This window comes from Anguilla rostrata, chromosome 4 (assembly GCF_018555375.3).
Source record: "Anguilla rostrata isolate EN2019 chromosome 4, ASM1855537v3, whole genome shotgun sequence".
NCBI lineage: Eukaryota > Metazoa > Chordata > Actinopteri > Anguilliformes > Anguillidae > Anguilla > Anguilla rostrata.
In genome coordinates, this window is record NC_057936.1 from 5615882 (window position 1) to 5641061 (window position 25180).

Genomic DNA, 25180 nt, shown 5'->3' on the forward strand with positions numbered 1-25180 from the left:
TGCCTTTTGCAACAGGAAAAAAAAATGTAATTAAACCTTAAGAAAGTCAGACACACGTGAGACTTTATTAACAGGAAAGAATTTTCATATTCTTAGCTTCTACGTATTATTTGAAACATAAACTTGACACATGAATAATGTTCGCACTTGTAAAAGGACACCGAAACAAACTCATTTTGTGTCCATTAAATCGGTTTGGTAGTTACAAGCCCTGAATACTGTTAACAACAATGAAACCGCAAAAAACTCTTAAATCCACATAAAAGGATTAATTGTTTAAAAAATTAAAATGAAGGAACACACACCATTCGGCCGTTGGCTTTTTGGATTAGCAGTGATTGGAAAATGCTCTGGACAGAAACAACACAAAGTGAATTGTATTCAGTGTTCAGATTGCAGACGTTACTGTCAAAAACAGGCCCTCAGTGTGTGCATTGAGTGATGCGCTGATCTAACTCAGCTCAGCACATAAACCGCTATAAATATGCAGCACTTGGTGTATGAGAGATATCACTGGCCCTTTTTACGCGGGTGTAGCAAAGGGGCTGGCTTCCACCTCATCGCCCATGATTCATGTATCAGGTGTGTTTTCACAAAGGACACTAAAACGGTTGCTATCCGGGGGGGATCTGAATGCACTGGACGCAGAAAAAGCCGGTGGTTCCGCTCGCTCGGAACATCTTCAGCTGGAACGTCTTCCTCCGCCCTCGACGAGGACGTCGGACGATTCGGAGAGAGAGAATAAATCACGTGACCTGTGTCTGCCTGCCTCGCTCAATAGTATGGTCTCCTCGGATTGTTCTGATGAAGAATACAAGTAAAAAAATTACACTAATTATAAAATTATAATTGTTAAACCTCAATGTAGGCACTGGTAACTAAGAGTACCTTCAATCAAAGCAACCAAGGTTGAGTCTTACTTTAGGAACATGCATTTGCTGTGCAGGGAAATCGTAATTAATGCTAAATTGTTATTTGATGTTTTACCGTTTTACATTTCAGATAAAACCTTTTCCCCATATTGAACCTGGTGAACGATGTGCAACGATGGTTTTTACTGGCCAAACTCTTGCCCCAATTCAAATGTAACTGCCTGCCAAGAGGACGCTAAATAACATCTAGTTTGTAAATATCTGCAGAGTAGCAAACTGTTTACAAGTGAATGAACTATCGTTAATTAAAAATATTGGTTAAGGTAGTTTGTCGCTGTACATATTTGCAGAGAGCTGAGTTACCAGGGGGTTTGGTCTGAAGCGGTAGGCCAGCATCATCCTCTTGCGGAAAGCATCGTACTCGTCATCGTTCCCGCTCAGCTCCGCGGGGCGGTCTACTCCAAAGCCTGCGCCGTCCACTGCAGTGGTGCCCCTGTGAACCGCACAAATACACACACACACACACACACACGCGCACGCGCACACACACACACACACACACACACGCACGCGCACACACACAGAAAGACAGAAACACACGCACGCAGACAGAAACACACACACACACAGACACAGAAAGACAGAAACACACGCACACACACACACAAACACACACACACAGACACAAACATACACACACGCAGACAGAGACATACAAACACACAGACACACACACAGACAGACGCGCGCACACAAACGCACACACACACATGCGCGTGCACACAGACAGACAGACAGACAGACAGACAGACAGACAGACAGACAGACAGACAGACACACACACACACACATAGTTTAGTCACACAGCCAACCAGTCTTACGGCTCATTTCAGGGAAACAAACACCCACAAAAAGTCCAGGCAGAACTACGCAAACGAAGCTTGGAGCTAGGGAAATGTAGTTCGCCACATACCCGGGGGCTCATTCAGTACGCATTCAAAGCCAGAAGAATGAGGTGAACCCTTAAGACAGAAAGCTAGACGAGACGATCTAACAACTGCCGCAATGCTGGAGAAAACGAGGGCAATAAAACCAATGAATAATCAGCATTCTGAATTATTCATAGCATTCATAGCATAGCACATTGGAGATAATTTATGTTGTTTTCTCATCCAACCTGTTCAGCATTAGTACAAACAAATTTTCAGTTCACAAAGTTCACGTCTAACCGACATGTCTAACCTTGTAGGCTTCCCAACCACTAGATGGCACTGCCACTCACATAATAAAGCTAATATTCTGACGGTTAGCTCTACATTTATCATTTCAGAAGACAGTGTACATAATAAATGTGTACATGTTAGCACAAAATGTTTAAGACTTCTTATGTTTGAGGACAGTCTTCAAAAAGTTACAACAGCACAAATATGTAGGATTACGACCACAGTTTTAGTAAGGGCGTTGTATATCAACTCAGGAGCAGAACAATGCAACATTAATACAATTTTTTAAAACTCTGATTTTAATCCCTGTAAAATTACAATACAAGCTTATACAGATTACACCACTGACGATTTATTTTCTACAGCACAAATTTGTCTTTACTTAAAGTTATAGCCCTATCCGTCAAGATATCTGTACAAAAAAACTGATTTCAGTCCGTTTCAAATCATTTCAGTGAGTTTCAATAAACACTGAAGTGCTATTATGGCCTGATTTTCCTCAAATATAGAAACAAATTTAAGATAATTTCACTCCCGATTATCAATGGACTGTCAGCAAACGGCTTTTCAGTCACGTCTCTGAAAAGGGGCTCTTCTAGCCCTACGGGAACATTTGCTTATGCAAAGCACTTGAGACCTTTTGTTCCTATTTACTTTTTGCTTGTAAACTGGGGGAAATGACACACTGCACAAAACACAAGCCCTTTGAGAGTATTGAGCAAGAACAGTTCCTCTGACTGTACCACTGACCACTTTTAATAAGTTCCAGAACTGTTTTGGTGGTCTAAAGATTCAACGCTTGGCGGATTTCCAACAAGTATTGCAAATCCGAACGGCTTTGCAGTGAAATGTGAAAAAAAAAGAAACCAACCAGAGCATTCTCAGCTACAGACATGTCTTATTTCAGCTAGAGGTTTACTGGTATAATAGCCCACCTTAAATCAAAGAGCGGTTTTCTATTCACTGTTTTCTAGCTGAAATGGATGACTAGTATTCAGAAACTGCTACATTTGTTTGCCATCTCTTGACTATCGAAGACCACAATCTATATACAATAAACTATCTTTCCTCCAATAAAACCCTGAAAATGGGGGATGATGCATATGTGTATGAGAGAGAGAGAGAGCAGTGTTGTGTTTGGGTGTAGATGCGTGTGCCGGTGAGTGTTCAGTTCAGTTCAGACAATTTCATTGATCCCAAGAAGGGCAGTTAATTTTGTGGTCTTACGGCTCATTTCAGGGAAACAAACACACAAAAAATGTCCAGGCAGAACTACGCAAACGAAGCTTGGAGCTAGGGAAATGTAGTTTGCCACATTCCCGGGGGCTCATTCAGTACGCATTCAAAGGCAGAAGAATGAGGTGAACCCTTAAGACAGAAAGCTAGACGAGACGATCTAACAACTGCCGCAATGCTGGAGAAAACGAGGGCAATAAAACCAACAAATAATCAGCACTCTGAATTATTCATATTCACGAGTGGGGGGGTGGATGAGCCCGTGTGGGCGTTCCCACCTGTTGACAGGGTTCCTTATTCCCTGTCCGTCCGAGCCGAGCCCATCCCCCTCCCTCCAGCCCATCTTCATCAGCATCTGGAAGCCGATGTTCTCCACCGTCAGCTTGAACTCCTTATACTCAGAGTAGTCCGGATCGCGGCCTTCCTGCGTCGCCACGGGAACGAAAAGGGCGGGAACAACAACAACAACAACAGAACACAGACCATCAGGACAGGCCAAGATGCAAGACTTCCAGGACTAAACTGTGAAAATTTCCCAAAAGAAATGCACAAATATTTTTGCAGCACAAATAATTTCCAGATCTTTCCCTGGCAGTGACGGGGATCCCAACCTCCACACACACTCACTTTCAGCGCCTTGAAGGTCTCCATGAACTTCTCCAGCTCGTCAGGAGGCAGGAAGTCCCCGATGAAGTGCTTCCCCTTTCCCATCTCAGTCAGCTGCTCCGCCCACTCTGCAAGCAGACAGAACCAATCAAGCACAGATCCTGTTCACCCTGTGGCCCACGCCCACGCCAGAGGTGGAAAGTCCAGGGGTCAGAAAGTAGAAGTCCTGCCGTGTGTTTCTTCCACCCACGAACCCTGCCAGCTGATTTCCCAGAATAGTTCAACCTCCTGGCCGAGGTATTGTGCTAATTACCAAATCCAGGGGCGTTTCCAAAACAGCTTACTCCCCTACTATTGAGAATACAAGTTGTCCACAACTTACATGCAACTTGTATGCTCAACAGCAAGGCAAGTAAGCGGTCTCAGATACGGCCCAGGTGGCTGGACCCAAACACCGGGGAGGACTTTTGCTTGGCGGAGCTGGACTTTCCGGCTGCGCAGAGGGGCAGAGAGCCAGGCCTCACCCCGGGTCTTCTCCATCTCCATCTGCCGCAGGCGGTGCTCCCAGGTGCCGTCCTGGTCCACCTCCTCGTCGCTGTCGTACTCGTGCTGGTGGTCCCGCACCGCCTTCTCCCACATCACCTGCATCTCCTGCATGGCCCGCTTGTGCTTCATGATCATGTCGAACATCTCCTGCATCTGGAGGGGAAAACGCACACGCGCGCGCACGCAGACACACACACACACACGTGAGCACGCGCACGCAGACACGCGTGAGCACGCGCACGCAGACACACACATGCGCATACACAGACACACACACATACACACACGCGTGCACGCACAGCCAGACACACACATGCACATACACAGACACACACATGCACATACACAGACACACACGCATACACACGCACATCATACACACGTGAGCACACACATGCGCACACACAGACACACACAGACACACACATGCGCACACACACACATACATACACACACACACACACACACACACACACACACACGCGAGTTCTGAGTCAAAGTTGTGAGGGATCTCATGAACACAACTGCTGCTACTCTACAGATCACCCACAACCGTGCCCAGTTTGATCTCTTTAGCCCTATATAGACCAGCCCTGGTCCAGCCTGAACCACAGCGGATGGAAAAAAAACAGACAAGCGACCAGAGGCCCAGTCTTCGAGTCCCAGACACCCCGTACCTCCTGCTGCTCTTTGAGCTGTTTCTTCTGATCCTCCGACAGCTCGGTCACCCCCACCAGCCCCACGGGCTTGCCCTTCTTGTAACCCAGCCCCCTCAGCTCCTGAACTGCAATAAACACGTCGACAAGGATCAGCGAGAGACCCCTGCATACCAGTAGTCTCAGCCACACACCCCAAAGCGCTAGGGACTGGAGGCACACACTGAACATTCCACATTTACTCAGGAAAGGGGGGGGGGGTCCCATTCAATTTCACAGACTGCATTTATCAGTATCAGCACTTAATTTCATTAACATTATGAACTTGAAAAAAAAGCGGTAACCAACCCTGTTCCTGCAGAACTACAATCCTGTTGGTTTTTATTTCAACCCCAATTTAGCACACCCGACTCTACGAATTAGCAGCTTAACAAGATCCCCGACCGTTGAATGGGGTGTGCTTCACTAGGGTCGGGGTGAAAATCCGCAGGACGGTCGATCTCCAGGAAGAGGGTTAGTTACCGCCGTTACAAATATCACAGAGAGAGACAAAGGACAGGGCAGTTTGGGGACAGTGATGCACAGGAGGTTTTCAAACGACGACTGAAGACTCACCTCTTCAGGCTGCACCTCTCCCCATCCCTCCCTTCCCCCTCTGTAAACGACTGTAAGCTTAGGGTTGTAACTAGGCAGCTGTTTCGTAGGTGACTTGGGTGCATTAACGGTCTTAACGACTACTTGTATTTTTTCCATAGACTGCGTTGTTGCTGTTCTCGTTGTTAGTGTTAATCAGTTTAACCATCAGGGTCCAAGTTGAACTATGCGGTTGTTCCCTGCACTTGGACCGGTACTTCTCTCTAGGGGTTTTCGTCATACTTGTTCCTGGTTATGGTTATTACACTTTGTTGTACGTCGCTCTGGACAAGAGCGTCTGCCAAATGCCTGTAACGTAATGTAACGGAACTCTGAGTTCCGCGGGGCGCGTACCGGAGAGGGAGGGGGTGTCCGGCTCCGGCTCGGCCTCCGGCGGTATGATGATGGGCGGGATGGGGAGGTCCACTTTGTCGTCTTCGGAACCCCAGCGGCTCTTCCTCTTCCTCTTGGCGGCGGCGGCGGCGGCGGGCACGGCGGGCGCGGCGTCGCCGGCCTGCGCGGGCGGGGCAGCCCGATCGGAGGGGCTGAGCTGGTGCGGGGGGGCGGGGGCGGCGGCGGCCGGCCTCTTCAGCCCCGCCGCGGGGGGGTCTCTGGGGGCCGGGGGCGGGGGGCTCTGTCTCTGCGACCCCAGGCGGAACTCCTCCACCTTGTTTCGGTAGAAGCGGTGAGCCGCGCTATTGGGCTCGTACAAAAACCTTCGAGAGAAAAAAAAAGACGCTTCTTTTCAGGGTTCCGTGGCAGACGGCTGACATTTTGTAGCCCGCTTCTGAAAAAACGGTCAATGGGGCTCAACAGTTCATGAAAAGGCTTTAATCCTGTTTACACCACACAGGCAAACAGGACGAGGTGAGAAAACTGCACAAGCCACCCAAAAAATAAACAAAATACAGATATGCTGCCAAAAAAGCACAAGCACGACAGCTCCCCCTCACGCACACCCTTTACGGTAAGAGTGCAATTAACAGGACACCTGAATTACATGGGCTCAGGACTTGTCTTTTTAAAAATCTGTTCAATTGTGCACTCTAAAGCAGGGCTGCTCCAACCCCCTGCTTCAGGAGACTCCAACCCTAATCTGACACACCTGACTGCTAATTAGCAACTCAAAGTGATCTCTAGCTGCTGAATGAGGTGTGCTTTGTTAGGGTTGGAGTGAAACCCATCAGGACAGTAGAGCTCCAGGAACAGGGTTGGGCAGCCCTGCTCTAGCTGGTGAATGAGTTTTGCTTTGTTTGGGTTAAAGTTAAAACCAGCAGGACGGTAAGAGCTCCAGGAACAGGGTTGGGCAGCCCTGCTCTAGCTGGTGAATGAGTTTTGCTTTGTTTGGGTTAAAGTTAAAACCAGCAGGACGGTAAGAACTCCAGGAACAGGGTTGGGCAGCCCTGCTCTAGCTGGTGAATAAGTTTTGCTTTGTTCGGGTTAAAGTTAAAACCAGCAGGACGGTAAGAGCTCCGGGAATAAGGTTGGGCAGCCCTGCTCTAGCTGGTGAATGAGTTTTGCTTTGTTTGGGTTAAAGTTAAAACCAGCAGGACGGTAAGAGCTCCGGGAATAAGGTTGGGCAGCCCTGCTCTAGCTGGTGAACCAGTTTTTGCTTTGTTAGGGTTGGGAGTAAAAACCAGCCGGACGGTAGGAGCTCCAGGAACACGGCGGGGCAGAACGTCCCACGGCGAGAGGGCTAGCCTCACCTGAACGCTGGGTTGTCCCGGTTGTGCTGGGCGGCGATGGCCTCCACCTCCGGCCCGCCATCCGCCACAAACCTGGCCAGCTTCTCGGCCACTCGCTGCGTCTCCTCGTCCACTGGGGGGGAGACTTTAAGCAGTCTATCAGTACTGGGGTTCAACTCACACAACTACTCAACTGCAACTTAGTCTCTACAGCAAGCAGGGGGATAAGAGAGGGAGGGGCATGGGGGAGATTTGAGTGGCGACCGGGAAAAGGAGGATTGATGTATCTTAAGTTCCCCTTAAATCCCGACTCCAATCATTTTTTCCCTCACGTAACCTAAAAGGATAATCTAAACCTACAGGGAGTTTTCACAGCTGCATTTTTGAGCATTTTAACATTATTTTTCCCAAGTGCTTAAGAAGCTGGAAAGACCTTCTGGACTGGAACTGCCGAAACCAAAATTACCCTATGACCATGACTGCATTTTTAAGTAAAGTCGACTAAATCTTTCTGGAAAGTTAACTCCTACACCCCTTTAACTGGAAAGGCCAATAAAAAGAACTGCGTTGTCTCGGAGACAGTGGACCCCAGTTAACTTGCTGTCTAATCAACGCTGACACGTCCTGCCGATAAACAGTTAGACGAGGACAGCTGGGCGCAGGCGAACCCGTGGCACGTTGCGTAAGGGAAGTGGGCCAGGGAGTTCTTGTGGAACAGACCACAGAGTTCCACATCTTACCAGTGAGGCGTGAGGGCGTCTCCAGTTTGGGGTTCTCTTTTCGTATTTCGGCAACTTTCTTTCTGTAGTACAGATAGTCCCGGCTATTTTTATCATACAAGAACCTGCGCAAGACAAAAAGAAGAACTTTAAAAAAATAAAAAAACATTTTTTTAAATGCTGAAGACGGTCCACACCGTATTGGGCCTACGCTGTAAGAATTGACATTAATCTGGCCACCCAACACAAAAAGTTCTCGCAGTGTTGTTACCGAAACGTCCGGTCGATGTTAAAGCACAGCCGCGATATCGCAGCGACGTTGTGAGAACGTTTTGCATTAGCTGGGAATTTGCACTTTTTGCTCTTTTCATCTCTTGCCTTGCTACTCTGTAAAGTGTCTTTGTGACAGTCAGTTCTCTGTAAAAAAGCACTATACAAATAAAATTGAACTGAACTGAATTTAACTGAATTATTCGTGAGACTCACGAGAAAACGGGGTTGTCTTTGTAGTCCTCCATGGCCTTCCTCTCGAGCTCAGGCCCCCCTTCCGCCACAAACACGGCCATCTTGTCCAGGATGATGCGGACCTCGGGGTCCTCTGGGGGGGAAACTTTAAGCAGCCTATCAGTACCGAAGTTTACGCGCGCGCGCACACACACACTCACGCCGCTATTCCCACACCAGCGTTCGCTGAGAGCCAGGGTAGGTGGGAAGGATTTAGATGGGGAATAGAGTGGAAAAAAACAGTCATTTTACTCGTTTTTCGACACCGACGCTGACAAACGAGCGAAACAACACTGCCTGGAGCTTGCTTTTGGCTCGTCCGATTATTTACAATGGCCGCTAACTGCGACTGTGAACAATCTCCCATGCCAGATACGTTCCCGTAAACACACTAAGCATTCGTTTGTAAACAATCATATAGTACACGTTTCCAAAACTGCACAACTGATCCGTATCATAAAAACTGTTTATATTTGAGCCAGTTGTGAAATAAATAGCGATCTTTCTTGGAACATCTAGCAAAACAAGTTCTCTGGCAGAATTAGGAGCTCCAACATGTACATATAAATCATCAGCCTGAGAGCACTGTCCCTGCTACAGTATGCGCTTTAGCATTAAACCCAAACAGCTCCTTAAACTGACGCCAAGGAAAATGGGCGTGGTGGTTACCTTTCACCTCCAGGAAATGCGAATCGTCGGTTTCCTCGTCTTCGTCGTCGGGTGAGAGGAAGATACTGGGCCGCGGGGGGCGGGGCGGAGTCTTCTTCGCCTGGGAGTAGTTCTTGAACTGGCTGAGCATGCTGCTGATGCCCAATCCGGGCCTTTTCCCAATCAGGATGCTCTTCTTCTGGGGCAGTGCGGCCCCCGAGGACGGTCCCGGGACAGTGCCAGCCGAACCTCTGGACTCGCTGTTGGACCCTGTATTTAACCACAGAAGGGCAAATACAGAAAATCACCCCCAATGAGGGTTAACAATACTACCCATGTGGAAAATGTTTTGCACGAGTGTGATTTTGGGGATTCTATTATTATTATTATTATTATTATAACAACATTCGTAGATACAGAGTAGACTACAGAAAATATTATTCGTGACATTGATACACTAATCCAAATCAAGTACAGACATCACATTTCACAGAAGACACAACAAAAAGGCACCAACAAAGAAACGAACATTGAAGGAAAGAAAACAAAAGAAAAAAGTACTGTCTGAGAAAAAATTACATGGCTAAACATGCAGTTGTAATTTCACATTACAGAGTTCTGCGGCATTAGTATCACTAATAATCTTAATGGACTTCCCATGAATGCACAAGTTGTCGATAAAAAACAAATGTGACTGTTTGCTGCCCTCCCATTTACAAAACTGAATATATATATTTACCCATAAAAACAATACAATTTATTCGAGAGAGTATTATTAATTTTATCTTGAGTATTATAGGACATTTTTATTGGGTCTTAATGCTACTTCTCTTGTGCACAAAACAAGTGCACTCCAAGATGCACTGTGCAAAATGATCCAAAACACAAACCAGGGTCTGAGCTCGATTTCTCCTTTTGCATCTTCAAAAACTGCTGCAGGAAGCTGCCATCGTTGGAAAATTTGTTGGAAGAGGGACCCTGCGAACTTGGACAGCTGTGTGACCAAAGCAAATTTTATCACTAAAACTTCATTTAAAAAAAAAAACAAATTTGGATCACTACCTTGTAGCAGTAGCAATTCAGACTTACAGCAGGGACAATGGATACATAGCCAAATGCATGTTCTTAAAAAAATGCACAATAGTTATTGACTGAAAGCAGCCTATTATTTGAGCGAACTGAATTTGAAAAAAAAAAATTAAAAAAAAAAAAACACAAGACCTTGCATCGCTCTACTAGGACAGGCCAAAATAAAGTAAGATATAAAGTCCATGTGATTTTGCCAGTATTATACATTAAGAGAACTCAAGAGTTTTTTTCCCCCCACTTAATTCATGGCAACAGAACATACCTTGGGGGAAGTGGCTTACTGGGAGCCTGCAAACTGTTCTTTGCTTGTTCAGCCATCTTTGCTTCGATTTCTCTTTTCTTCTGCGCAATCAGCTCTTCTTGCCGAAGAATATTTACACTCATCTTGTTCTTCTGAACTGGCCTGGCCTTCCAGGCTGTTCGTCCACCTGAGGGGGGGGGGAGGGGGGGGGGAGAGAATCAACATCCACTATCTGTTCCTGCCAGACTACTATTTTTCAGCAAGGGAGTCTCGGTAAAGTTTATTTTAATGTTATTAATATGACTTGATTGCATTGGCGTTTAAGTATGGGCAGTTGCTGTCTAACTACACTTTTCTTTTAAGACCAACTACATGCAATACAAATTTCTGAGCATCTGGGATTAGTTAGCAGTCATTCAGTGCAAAACACCATGAGTTCCGCCTCTTTTTCCAGGTCTCTTATGCATTAATAATTGTTTAGGAAAACAACTGAATTAACAGGAACCAACGATACTACAAGTTTTCCACATAAAAATATTAACTACTAACATGTATTCGGAAGTGCGTGGTGACGCTACTAGAGAATTTCAAACTATTTTCACAAGGCTAATTGCATTTCCATTCTCATGACGCATTCTTACAAATTACCCTTCAAGTTAAAACAGACAGAAAATAGTGGCGAGTGCACTGGAAAATAAGCCCGTCAATTACATTACATAATTTGGCAATATTAAGCCTATCCGTTTTTCTTTTTCCATTTGTGAGCACCACAAACCCAATTATAAATGATTTTCAAATATCACATCACCAAAAAAAATTCAAATTATAATTCCCCTCTCAATTAATCTCAGTAATTCTACTTCGAATTAATGGCAACTACAGTTACACTCACTTTCCTCATACAAAATCTAATGGGTCTTTCAATGACAAATAAAAAACTTATAAAATTTACTTAAGAATAAACATGAAGTTTGGGTTCTGTATTTTAAATGTTTGTTGAACTTCCAAGAGTCAGATTTGGATCCAAACACATTTCAAAAAAGGTATAGAGTCGTTGTGCGGAAAATGTAATCATCCTTACAGTATGCTAACGTTAGCTGCCTGTCCCTCTATACGAGATGAGCCGCCTGGACAACAGCGTACACACACACATTTAGCACCGATCTTTTGGCGATCCAAATACCAAGAACATTAGCTACGATTATATGCGAAATTGACCTGAAGTCTCTTTGTGATTTATACATTGCCTAAGCGAAGAACAGCTAACAGCAAACGTGTGTCATTTTAATTTGTAGCTATATCGATGTAGCCAGTTAGCTAGTCAAACGTTAGCCAAGCACCAGATTAGTAGCTAGAAGAAAGTGTTAGCCATGAGCGTTCGTGTAATTCTAAAGGGGAGACCGAATCCATGCCACGCAAATTAATCCAACTTCTTCGATTGTCTGTCTGCGTTAATCCAATCTACATCCTTTATTCAACACGGGTATCGTTCAGATCGAGGGGACTGATAATGCTACAAGTAATGTACGCAGAAAAACGCTTTGCATCCATTTGTGTGTAACTGTTAGCTTTCAGGCTAAGTTAGCTAGTTATCTGGTTTAGGGAATTATTTTTGCTAGCTTCCAAGCGAAAGCTAATACAATCGATAAATATTAAAGGTGGTAAAGGTTCAAGAAATGTCATGGTTAGGTTAGTTGGTTTGTGCCCATAAATCAACTTTCCAAAGACTAGACTGAGCACAGGAAACGGGGCTGCTAGCATGCTAGCTTTACGAGCGCAACGAGAAGTTGCCGAGGCCCTAGCTAGCTAACTAGCTACAGCCCTTTAAAACAACTGGACTGCGGTACAAACTTTTATTCAGATCCCTACATCATGTTTTATGCAAAACATAAGACTTAACACAGTAAACACATTTTATATGGCTGTGTATATATCTATATGGACGTATATCTTTACCTGCATCACTCCCCTCCATCGTTGTGTATGTTTTTTTCCCCCCTCAGATACTGCTACCGCAGCTTCCGGTGAACGCTAAGTCAAAAGAATGGACGTTATTTTTTTAAACGGTGAAACAGCGCTGTCGGTTTTTATTGGTTAAAACGCTGCAATGTTATCAATAAACCAATCATAAGGTAGTTTAATACATTCGCGTTTAGTTGAATACGCATGTAGTCTCGAGCAGTGTGAAGGTTACGGTGTCTAGATAATTACTGTTTATTGTTTAAATCTATAATTATGTCAATTTACAGATTTTGTATTTTTTTTTTCAGAATTATCACTATCAATTGCAAGTATATGACTTGTCAGACTATAAACATTTTTACTGAACTCTGGTATTGCTTTCTTTTCAACTGCCAATTTAGCTGTTTATTGGTAAATGGTAAATGGACTGCATTTATATAGCGCTTTTATCCAAAGCGCTTTACAATTGATGCCTCTCATTTGCCAGAGCAGTTAGGGGTTATGGGTTAAGTGTCTTGCTCAAGGACACTTCGACATGCCAGGGCGGGGTTTGAACCGGCAACCCTCCAACTGCCAGACAATCGGTCTTACCTCCTGAGCTATGTCACCCCCTATTGCTTTCTTTACTACTCAAAAAGTGAAGAAAAAAATGTACATGCAATTTACACAAATGGCTCATGTTTCAACCCTTCAGCAAGTTGTATTCTCTGTTTCTGTGGTTCTAGATGCCTACCTAACAAAAGTTTCTGTGAAGTCTGAGGATAAGGATCTCAAAGAGAAAGGCTGCAGTGTGCAAACATTTGATTGTATTCTTATCTCTCTCTCTCTCACACACACACACACACACACACACAGCTGTGCATACCCCCCCCCCCCCCCAAAAGTTGTGAGTCCCTAGAATCATAAACTCTTTTCACCCCACTAGCGACGGCCCTGTGCACATGCACATGCATACGCATACACACACACTCTCTCTCCCTCACACACACACACATAGGCAATATCACAAATAATTGACTTCTGCTGTTTTATGTTCTCTCCTGCCCTGGCATCATTTGGTTTTATTATTTCTGCTCTCAACTAACCCCTGTACTCTTGTGGATATTTTTGTCATTGCGTGTGATATTCGTTTGACATAAGATTTATTATTATGATTGTTGCTAGGCACTATACATATGCTTTGTGGTCATATTTCATTTTTTGATAATCTTAAGCACTCATTCTCAAAATAGCTTTGTATATTTGTACATAAATTAGCACTTTTCTGTTCCGATGCTTAATCATTGATGTGTTACCTGCCATTCTATGCATATGCCCTTCTAAATTCTCTTATGATGTGCATGTACGTACACCACCACGATGACTATGTTGTTTTGTACGAGACCAAAATAAATGCTACAGCTCCTACCAGAAAACGACAAACCATTAAGTGAAGCTGTAATTTTGAAAAATTACATATAAACAAGGTTGACACATCAATGACAGCAAGCAAAGGCATAAAACAGCAGGCTATGCAATTATGGTTGCTGCTTCCAAAATTCCTCCCTGTTTCTCTTGAAGCACATTCTCAACGATAGGGTGCAATCACTCCCTGAATTGATTGATTCCTTCTCATGCTGACGACGACCTGAAGCATGACCATAGGGTCAGCTAAGAGACCGAGAGCAGGGTAAATTGAAAGGTCATTATTGTTCCCAGAACAAGAACAGCTGTGCACTGTTACCGCAGCCTATCTGCTTTACTGAACTGTCAAATACAGCCCTTGAGTTGATGTGGGAGAGGAGAGGCAGCTGAAGTTTACAACGAGGGCAGGAGTCCTACTGGCTGCTCCGCATCTGGAGGTCTGGCTAGATTTTATGAGAACTGCTGTTGCATTTAAATAAATAAAAAACTATTTATTCAGTTATTTTATCATATGACTTCTTTTTTTTGGATGATTTTCTTCAATGCAGAATGCTTTCCACTCCAAGGTATGGGCACAACAGAACTGGCCTGTGAGCCTGTGGTGTGCCCTGGGCAAGATCTTGAGAATGGGCCCCAAAATGATGAATAATAAAATGATAAATAAAAAAACACCACACGGGGGCCCTGTAACCATGCTAGGGCCCTAGGTGGTTCCCTATATGGCCTAATGGATGGGACAGCTCTCTACCATTACCTGGGAATGTCTTTTGGTAAAGTTTGAATCCGCTGCAAAGGGCAGTCTTGTTCTCACCCATTCAATCGATGGCTCATTATATAATTATAATCTTTGGCACTCGTTTTTCACTTCAAGACACATTCAAGAAACAATCACAATTTAATTCTGCATAAATATGATGTCGACCCGGTTTAAGAAGTACCAAAAAAGTTAAAGTCTTACTTTAAGTAACATTGAGACTCAGTCAGTTAAATTGCAGACTAGGACACTGTTCTAATGTATACAACAAAACATTAAAAACCAAGCTTACACTGAGGGCTTATAGAGGCAACAAAAAAGAGGCTACATTAACCTTGTTTTCAGAGCCTTTAGTAGTGGAAAAATGTTGATAGTTCATTGATACGTAATTTCAAGATCCATAATCCAGTAAACCATCTGTTGTAAATAACTGGTACCAGTTTCTTTCGTGGCTTGGTAAAAACTGAACATTTAAAAGTACTACACAATCTGGGTAGTGCAACGGAATACCTCGTAAGGGAACCATTTGTTCGTCAGAACAAACCAACAAACAAATAGCCTATATAATTTATTGCAACATCAATGTGAAGATGAATAGCCAGCGATTAAAGACATCTGGACAGCACTTCCCGGTTGCATAATTTCTTTCTTCTGGAGTAAGACCGAGGAATGTGCGCTTTGATAACGACACTTTGACATTTTGGCAATCGAGACGTTTCCTTTCACGAGCTTATAAAGGGTCTTAACTCCATCGCGGACCATCATTCGAACAGCGTCAAGGACAGGAAAATTCTGCAGGATGACTCGTGGAATTCCAGACTTCGTTGCAGCAGCAGCTGTGGTCTTTGCCTCGATTCTGGCCTGTAAGTAATTTTGGCCTATAAAACCTCTTGTATTTGATCATTAAAAATAATAAAAATTCAACAATAAGGTTGAAGGGGGAAAAAAAACCTCATAAATACAAGGACGTCGGAAATATAGCATTAAATGAAAGTCGAAAAATGAAATTTAGGCCTTCTTAAACACAAATTTCTCTGAATGTTTTTGCCGTACATTACATGAACTACACTGACGGGTGCATGTTGTCATAATTGAAACGTTTAATTTAGACATTTTTTAAGTCATAGCAGCTGTGACACAAATGTAGATAAAGTAATTATCCCACACATGGTAGCCTATTACATTATTTTTTTGTAAGGCACGTGCTATTCGTGCTTTTATCAGGAGTTATAACAGTCGTCTTTCTCTATGTTGAAGGTGAATGTATCACAGGTGGCGAAGAAGCGACCGCGCACTCTAGACCCTACATGGCATCGCTTCAGTTAAATAAAGATAGCAATTATAAGCATGAATGCGGTGGATTCCTGGTGGCAGAGCAGTGGGTCATGACTGCCGCTCACTGTGTGCTTGAAGGGTGAGTACACGACGCGAGATGGCCGAGGCCCTATAGACAACGTATCCGAAAACAGCGCCTCAAAAGCAATAGCATACTCCGGAAATATTAATGCATATCCACTTAATAACCTGCGCCTGTTCTGTAACTCGATATGTTGCATGGTTGATTTAACTTTCACGCCGCGGCTGTCCTTATTTCGTAGCCATATTTACAAAGACACGTTACTCATTTGTTTTCAAGCTTGAAATGGATTCATTGTCCTTTTTCCTATGATGTTTCACCAAGCAGTAAGACTAATTGTATAAATATATATGTTTTTTTTGGATCTGTATTGTATATGTAAATGTATTTTTTCTTTGTTTTATAGGAAAGATGGGATGAGGATAGTTTTAGGGGCACATTCCTTGACCGAAGCTGATGATCTGAAGCAGAATTTTGCCGTTGCTGAAGTTTTCAGTCACACTGAGTTCAACCGCGATAACTATGACAACGACATTGCTTTGCTCAAGGTAACATACTTTTAAATCCTACATTAATATTATTTTGAAAAATCTGAAACGGAATATGATAGACTTACTCAAACGAGAATACATGACATGATTTATATTGAAAATGTGTTCAGGCAGACTAAGGCTAAATAATAATAATACGAAAATTTGGTAAACATTTTGTTTGGAGCTGTCAACATATTAATATGGGAAAACAATTTGAAAAGATAAATTTGTGATTAACGGGAGATCACTAATTAATGAAAGAGCTGTAAAAAATTAAGTCATTTGAATCTTGCTGTCTATTTGATCATAAAAATTTGGCACAACGGACTCATAATGAATTTCAGACCAAATGAGTTGCTGAAGATCACATTTTACATGAGAAATGCAATCCAAATTTAAAACAACCTTTAATTTGTATCCATTAACAGCACATACACTTGAAACTAATCATTTCATGTTTAATTTTCCGGTATAAAATCTCTGAGGTTACATATTTTATATTAAACACTTTACTTGAATTTATTTATTTATTTCAGTTTAAAAATTCCAGGATTAATGTGGAATGTTGTAAAAACAAAGTTGAATTCTGAAGTACTGACTTTTAAAAGAGAATTAATTGTAAATAATTATCAAGAATAATGCTCTTCTGTATGGTAGCCTGCTAACACTAGGTAATAGTAACACATCAAGACAATTATGGTGCTGCAAAATGGAAAAATAACAGTTTCAGTTCATGGTTTATGAGGAACTCAGATAGTACAGCTGGATATTAGATTATTAGCTGGCCGATAATAGCTGAGCTGTGTGGAACATGCTATTTACACTTGCTACAATTAGCATATACCTTCCAATGAAGCACACAGTAGATGACCTTCATCGGTATTTAGCTGTTCATTAGCAGAGACACTTTGAAGGTCATTTAATGGCACAGAAAGGGTAGGATGTGGTCATCCATGAAAGTGGAGTAGGACAAAGTGGTTTATTTAATTTTTTTTAACCATTATTTAACCAGGAAAACCCCATTGAGATTGAAATCTCTTTTGCAAGGGGGACCTGACATGAAATACAAAGTTACCCCACAAGACTTACACCCAACAAAATGTACTAATATCAAATGTGGAATGAGACAGAGGTGTAACAATAATAATAATTAAAAGTAGAGAAGAGGTTAAAAGCAGAAGCATACTTTGGTCACAGAGTCATGAATTACATGTTTAAAGTCCACAATTGAAATTAATTTGTCAAGTTTAAAATTATTTTTGCAGATTGTGGTAGGGAGCATGTCTGCAAAAAAGGCTGTAAAATACCGATATGGAGCAACTGCTCATAATCAGTGGGTTGTAGGCTGCATCGTGGTTATCTTGATTAGCATGTGTGCAGTAACACATTTTACAAAACTTTCAACGTATTACCTGGGTTAAGCCCAGAGGTGGAAAATCCAGGTTCAGAAAGTAAAAGTCCTCCCCAGTATTTTGTTCCAATCACCTGTATTAGCTAATTAGCTCAATTCGTCAGCCAGGAGATAGAACTAATTAGTGGAATAAGCTGGCTGAGTTAATGGGTGGACTTTTATGGACTTTTACCTCCTGACCCCTTGGACCTTTCACCTCTGGTTAAGCCCTGCCCAGCTTTGCATGCAGTGGCATTATTAAAATGCCAAAATTGGTTCAGACACGCCTTGTTGTGGTCTGCATAAGTGCTGCGTGATATGCTATGCCCCTATAGGATCACAGTTAGAAAAACCATCCCATTACAATAAATGCTCGAGAAACCTGATTAGCCGAAGCACATGAAATGCTGATGCCGCCTGCATTTGTATGCAGGGAGTGATACTGCCTGAGCTGTTGGAATTTCCTCTGGTTATTCCAGCCAGGTTAGGGCTAGGGCTAGGGTTACGCTTTGTGGCTAGCTTGTGCTGCGTGGTCAGCTTGTGCTTTATGGCTAGCTTGTGCTCTGTCGTTTAGTTGTGCTCTGAGGTTAGTAGGCTTGCCAGATGTCCGGTTTTCGACCAGAATATCAGGTCCCCCAAGTCGCCCCCCCCCCCCAACCCAGTCCAACAGCTCCCAACATTGCCTGCAATTACGCTTCCAGATGTGCGTGTTGTCCGGTTATGACAGATTCGGTTAGCGGTTAGCGGTTAGCTTGAGCCGTGCGGTTAGCTTGTGTCTCGCGGCTGCAGCTGGATCGCGCCGCGCTCCTGAGCGACGCGGTGAAGACCCTGCAGCTCCAGCGGGACGGGGGGGCGGACCCGCAGACCGACGACGTGGTCAGCACGGCCGGCTGGGGCTCCAGGAACAACATGGGCTCCCGGCCCGACAAGCTGCAGGAGGTGGACATCAAGGTCATGCGCCGGAACCTGTGCGGCCGCAGCGACTACTACGGGAAGGGCTTCACCGACAACCTGATGTGCGCTTCTGAGAAGCGCAAGGACACCTGTGACGTAGGTCTCCTCCTCCAGTCTCCTCCTATACTCTCTCCACCAGGTCTCCTCTGTCAGTCTCCTCTAATCCTCTCCACTAGGTCTCCTCCTTTAGTCTCCTCCTATCCTCTCCACCAGGTCTCCTCCTCCAGTCTCCTCCTATCCTCTCCACCAGGTCTCCTCTGTCAGTCTCCTCTAATCCTCTCCACTAGGTCTCCTCCTTTAGTCTCCTCCTATCCTCTCCACCAGGTCTCCTCCTCCAGTCTCCTCCTATCGTCTCCACTGGGTCTCCTCTGTCAGTCTCCTCTAATCCTCTCCACCAGGTCTCCTCCTCCAGTCTCCTCCTATCCTCTCTCCACCAGGTCTCCTCCTCCAGTCTCCTCCTATCCTCTCTCCACCAGGTCTCCTCCTCCAGTCTCCTCCTATCCTCTCCACCAGGTCTTCTCCTCCAGTCTCCTCCTATCCTCTCCACCCGTTCTCCTCCTCCAGTCTACTCCTATCCTCTCCACCAGGTCTCCTCCTGCAGTCTCATCCTATCCTCTCCACCAGGTCTCCTCCTCCAGTCTCCTCCTATCCTCTCCACCAGGTCTTCTCCTCCAGTCCCCTCCTATCCTCTCTCCATCAGGTCTCCTTCTCCAGTCTCCTCCTATCCTCTCCACCAGGTCTTCTCCTCCAGTCCCCTCCTATCCTCTCCACCAGGTCTCCTCCTCCAGTCTCCTCCTCCAGTCCACTCTCCACCAGTCACTCTCGCCGTAGACTTTCTCCACCCACACACTGATACGTATCTGAACTGATCTTTGTCGTCGGCCGAATCGCGTTGATTTCTCCCCACCAGTACTGTCATGTCAATGGGTGTCAATGATGCCAATGAGAGCTAGAAAAACCAAATGGATTACAGAGGGCTGTAGACAAGCGATCGTTCCCCCCTCCCCCCCCATCACTCTACTCCTCCTCTTCCTTCTTCCTCTCCCTTCTTTTCTCTTCGGTCTCTCGTGGCGCTGATCGTGGGCCTTTGTTTTCTCTCCTTCTCCAGGGCGACTCTGGCGGTCCCCTCCTCTTCAAGGGGGTGGCGGTGGGCATCACCTCCAACGGGGGGAAGAAGTGCGGGACGGTCCGCAAGCCCGGTTTGTACACCATCATCTCGCACTACACCCAGTGGATCGACCGCACCATGCAGCAGTAGGGCAGGCCGGTGCGGGCCCAGCCAAATCATACTCTAGTCTGCTCTATACCTGGCCTTTCTGTCAGACTAAAAATGAAGTAAACTGTATGTATTTTCTTGGAAACCTATGTACACAAAGGCAAAAATCAATAAAGTTTATATTTCTGAACCTGGCTTTTATATTAGAGTAAATTCAATAAACCCATATGTACTTTCTTGGAAACCTATGTACACAAATGCAAAAATCAATAAAGTTTATATTTCAGAAGACGGCCTTTATGTCAGAGTAAACTGAGTGATCAATATGTATTTTATTCGAAACCTAGGTTAGGAAATTCAAACATCTGTAAAGTTTATATTTCAGAAGTGCTGTCAGTGAATTGTCAGTTGTGTGATGTACAGTTTCATATCGTTGCTTACATAAAAACATAATAAAAATGTGCTGTGGTCATTTTTTTTTTCAAAGATTATTTGTTTTTGATAGATTATTAGCTCACTTTGACGTGAACTCCTGATGTAGTCCCCTGAACCACCAGACGATGGCAGCAACAATGGCCATTTGGAAGTGAAGTTCTGTAGTTCCCTTTACTGTCCAAGGCCTCAGTCCCATCTGGCCCTCCTGTGATTAGTGTATATATATATATATTCAGTGAGATGCATATGTTTGGGACAAAGACTTTTTTTCCTGATTTTAAAGTGCACATTCTCTGCTTTTATTAAAGGGTATTTTTATACATTTTAGTTCCACCATGTAGGAATTACAGCACTATATATATAATCCCCCATATGGAGGGCACTGTACTATGAATGCGTTAACAAACTATCGCCTTGTTCTCATTTTCCTTTCTTGTGGATTGTCTAGAAAGGTACAAGGGCAAGCACTGTACCCTAAGTGATCAGTTGTTCGCCTTACCATTTTTACCCATAAATCTAAAATTTGACCAGTTTGTTTGTAACAGATGGGTTGGGCATTTTGAAAAATAGCTGCAAGGGAAGGGCCGCTTTTATGATGCCAAATACAAGCCAAATATGTGGGATTTTAATGATCTACAGATGCTTGGTATGTACAGCGAAACATTCATATCTTCTTCTCATTGGGAAACCCTAACTAAGTACAACGTACAAACCTAACCCTATCTGAGTGTGTTGCATAATTTATAATTATGTAAAATATGTTGGCTTGGATGATATAAATGTGTGTGTCTGTTAAAACTTGTTTGACCTTGTTACTGTATAATCCTTTGGCTGATACATGATCCGTGTAATGTAAATATTTGTAAGCATGTATCTTTCCTGTATTCTGAACACGTTGCTATTAATAAGAACTTAATTTTGTCCTGTGTCACTAAGAGAAGCCCTCAAACAATTTGTCAAACTGTGTCCTAGCTACAAGGCTGATCGACAGCAAGTCATGACTTGACCACTATTCTACCCATAACAGATTAGTGTTTTGTGCTCACTGAATTACAGTACAGACTTTAATTCAATAACAAATAAACTTAAGTTTCTTCCCCACTAATCGGCGTCTAACCAGCGTTCAAAAAAAAAAAAAAAAGTTTTGTGGGAAAAGTCTGGCTGTTCAGTGACAACTTGGTGGAAACATTTTACATAACGGGTGAGCAAGAAAAACGTGTAAAAAAAACAACAACAAAACAAAATAGATATAGTAGCAAAACACTGCAGATCTCAGCCACTCTGGTGAGGTGAAGGCCCAACTATCACATTACAGTACATTACAGGCATTCAGCTGTCGCTCTTATCCAGAGTGACTTACGCAACTTTTTACATAGCATTTACAGCACATCCATTTATACAGCCGGATGTGTACTGAAGCAATGCAGGTTAGGAACCTTACTCGAGGATTCAATGGCCCCTTGCCCATTGTAATACACTGCCACCCCAATTCCACGGAATGTACCCCGGCCTTGAATCTCACCGGTTACTTTCCTTGTCCAGCCAGCAATCTCACCACAATAAAGGACTTGAGTTATGTTGATCCTCTTTGACTTCTAGCCCTTTTATTTCTTCCAAGGGAACTTTACTGCTCTCTTCTCTTCCCCAGTAATTTATGCGTACCTACATATTTCATTTCCCACAATGTATTTCAAAAGATGTGATCTACAGATCTCCCTGGCAGTACGTTGTGCTGCTGTTGTGAAGTGGGACATGTAATGTGAAGAATTTCTTGCGCACAAACTTTTTAACTTTTTAGCATTTAATGATGACTACAATGTACACAATGTGACAACTGCAGTATATTCTGAATTAATAATTTACCCGGCCCAAAATATGCGATGAGTTAACATGGAAAGTAAACGCAATAAAAGAAAGAAAAAAAAAGAAGTAATGCCGAGCTTAGAAGAATTTAAGCATTGAACTTGGGATCTTACATTTCAGCTGTCTTCCTAAAACTATCCCCCTGCTGATATTCAGCTTAGTGTAGACTAAAAATAGGAGTTGGAATCACATGAATTCTCACGATTGGTTATAAATCTACAGCTTCTACTTTTTAATATAATATTTTACAGTTTGTCTGCTTTTACTCAAAGATCACACAATTTTGAAAGTTCAGTTTAGAAAAAAAAAAAAATCTGTGTTGTGTAACCGAGCAGATTTCTTTCGAAAAGATCTAATGTTTCACATCTAGTGTTTTTTTTTTTTCTTCTTCTGTTCTTTTCTTTGTCCAGGGCAAGAATAATAGATACTTCTTCATATTCTACCTTCACTCAAACAGTTTTGATGTTCTCTCCAGAGGGCTGTGATACATACTGATTTACAATCAACGTGGGCAGGTTTGTAAGATACTGCTCCAACGTTCAGGGGTATTGAGTTTACTCAGCTACCTTGAGAAATATCTTCTGCATTTGGCACTGCTTATCGGGAATAAGGAGGAGTTCCTGTCTGACTTTGCACCAGCCAATCCATACTCTCCCTCTCCTGTAGGTGGTTTAGTGTAACCTTGCTTGTTGTACTCTGACCTCTCACTGCCGTCCAGGCCTGTCTGCGCGTTAGGGGCCCGTCCTTCTGCTAAGAAAAACGTTGTCATCCCCACATTCTCTCGCATACCTTGCAGTTTTCATGCTCTCTTTTCTGTTATTGTACGTAGATTTTGACTCCTTGTTTAGTTTGCGGCATTTGTTGTGTTACCGTCCGTTGTTGTCCCCAGTTATTGGAAATCAGGTTGGCTTTTGGGACGTAACAGTTTAAAAAAATGTACAGTGTTCACAGTGTCAAACTTCCCACGTGGTTGATATCATTTATGAAGAATGTATTTATTAGTGAAGGTCCAATTGCGCAGTTGTGCATATTGGTTTTTTGTTTCTTTTCTCTCTTTTTTTAAATGAATTATAATGATCTACTGGTAATTTAGCAAGACTTCTTCATTCTGTCCAAACTGCTTAGAGCAGTGGTGTCAAACTCGTTGCCATGGAGGGCCGTGTGTATGCAGGTTTTCATTCCAACCAATTAATTCTGCCTTAATTGAGTCCAATTACTCATTCAGCCATATGCGTTTAACTGCATTGAAGCACAGAATATAAGAAATTTTTTATTTAGACAATGCGGGTCACCATAGACGTCGGGTCACCATTGTGCACAAACCTGCATCCCTAATTCAGCAAATAATTTAACTAATTATATAATCAAGATCTGAGCCTGGAATGAAAACCTGCATACACACGGCCCTCCATGGCAACGAGTTTGACACCACTGGCTTAGAGGTTAATTTGTACACACACTATATGACCAAACGTATCGGGACACTCCTTAGTCTGGGGCTGTTTTTCATGGTTTGGGCTGGGCCCCTTAGTTCCAGTGAAGGAAAATCTCAATGCTACAGCACACAATCACATTCTAGATGATTCTGTGCTTCCCCAGCAGTCTGAGGAAGGCCCTTTCCTGTTTCAGCGTGACAATGCCCCCAGGCACACAGCGAGGTTCGTATAGAAATGGTTTTGTCGAGATCAGTGTGGAAGAACTTGACTGGCCTGCACAGAGCCCCGAGCACAACCCTATCCAACACCTTTTGGATCAGTTGGAAAGCCAACTGCGAGCCAGGCCTAAATCGCCCAATCAGTACCCAACCTCACTAATGATCTTCTGGCTGAATGGAAGCAAATCCCTGCGGCAAGGCTTTAAACACCTACGTAGTTTAAAGCCTTCTCAGAAGAGTGGAGGTTGTTGTAGCAGCAAAGGGTGGTGCAACTCCATACTAATGCCCAAAATTTTGGATGAGATGTTGGATGACAGGTGTCCACATACTTTTGACCACGTACGTTAGCATGCTATTATGCGCGGTACATTTGCTATGTAGCTAACCTCTGTGCTGCTAATGTTTAAAAATAAAAAAATATAAAAAACATGGACATGCTATCATCCGTAAAAGGTTTTTTTTCCCTCTGAAATCACTGAAATATTATCAAGTGCTACATTATTTCACCTTGTCAAGGATGCCTGATCAGTGGACTGCATCTGTTCATGACCTTGAGGGTGGGAGTATGTCCAGACAAAGGAGTACTAGGGAGTATATAATGTCTGTGAATCCAGTCTTTTCTTCCAGACTCCCTCCACCCTGCCCGCCCTTGAATCTTAAGTCGTACAGGAAACATTTAGGAAGCAGAAGATGTAGAGTGTATAGGGACCATAACACAATGTTTGAAGAGGCTGAGTAGAAGGGATCCTCCGTGCCCACTGTATTTTGGTTGTACAGAAGTGACATCATTCATTCAAGTCCTACTTCCCAGCATCTCGAGTACCGCCAGTCTTTGTGTCTTTGTGTTTGTCTTTCTGGTCCAATTTCCCATAGGCTCATATTCAGTAATTCGATCTGGCGTTGGAGAACCAGGCAATTCGATGCGTTGGACTTTGGGTCTGGGTCCTTCATTTTTATTCTTCCTCTCCGGCTGTGTGTAAACGATGGCTCACCTATCCCC

The 25180-nt window shown here is 43.6% G+C and overlaps 2 protein-coding genes across 7 annotated transcripts; one reads left to right on the plus strand and one right to left on the minus strand.

The window, feature by feature from the left end:
- Positions 1–41: 41 nt before the first annotated feature.
- On the minus strand, positions 42–12753 carry sugp1 (SURP and G patch domain containing 1). The gene is made up of 14 exons (XM_064330249.1): positions 12615–12753; positions 10680–10845; positions 10219–10322; positions 9350–9598; positions 8663–8786; positions 8198–8301; positions 7479–7602; positions 6127–6488; positions 5161–5267; positions 4462–4636; positions 3959–4065; positions 3610–3755; positions 1236–1365; positions 42–801 (listed from the first exon to the last, which is right to left on the minus strand). The coding sequence occupies exons 1-14, from the start codon at positions 12631–12633 to the stop codon at positions 775–777; spliced, it is 1944 nt and encodes a 647-aa protein (XP_064186319.1). The 5' UTR covers positions 12634–12753; the 3' UTR covers positions 42–774.
- A 2729-nt stretch (positions 12754–15482) lies between these two features.
- cfd (complement factor D (adipsin)) lies at positions 15483–20689 on the plus strand. Of its 6 annotated transcripts, none has more exons than XM_064330234.1 (7): positions 15483–15641; positions 16036–16192; positions 16542–16683; positions 18848–19151; positions 19226–19262; positions 19411–19749; positions 19787–20145. In XM_064330234.1, the coding sequence occupies exons 1-7, from the start codon at positions 15578–15580 to the stop codon at positions 19863–19865; spliced, it is 1122 nt and encodes a 373-aa protein (XP_064186304.1). In that variant the 5' UTR covers positions 15483–15577; the 3' UTR covers positions 19866–20145. The 6 variants fall into 6 exon arrangements, with proteins under 6 accessions (XP_064186304.1, XP_064186306.1, XP_064186305.1 ...); XM_064330236.1 differs by having other exon boundaries at positions 19411–19488; XM_064330235.1 differs by lacking the exon at positions 19226–19262.
- Positions 20690–25180: the final 4491 nt, after the last annotated feature.

What these genes read in the sequence shown, in the direction of transcription:
- cfd (XM_064330234.1), top strand. Translation starts at nt 15,578, where the DNA reads ATGACTCGTGGAATTCCAGACTTCGTTGCAGCAGCAGCTGTGGTCTTT. An exon ending in GCTCACTGTGTGCTTGAAGG is followed by an intron (nt 16,193 to 16,541) that starts GTGAGTACACGA and finishes TTTGTTTTATAG; the next exon opens with GAAAGATGGGATGAGGATAG. An exon ending in CCTCCTATCCTCTCCACCAG is followed by an intron (nt 19,263 to 19,410) that starts GTCTCCTCTGTC and finishes CCTCTCCACCAG; the next exon opens with GTCTCCTCCTCCAGTCTCCT.
- sugp1 (XM_064330249.1), bottom strand. An exon ending in GAAATCGAGCTCAGACCCTG is followed by an intron (nt 9,599 to 10,218) that starts GTTTGTGTTTTG and finishes GGTTAAATACAG; the next exon opens with GGTCCAACAGCGAGTCCAGA. An exon ending in GGAGATGGAGAAGACCCGGG is followed by an intron (nt 4,066 to 4,461) that starts GTGAGGCCTGGC and finishes GTCTGCTTGCAG; the next exon opens with AGTGGGCGGAGCAGCTGACT.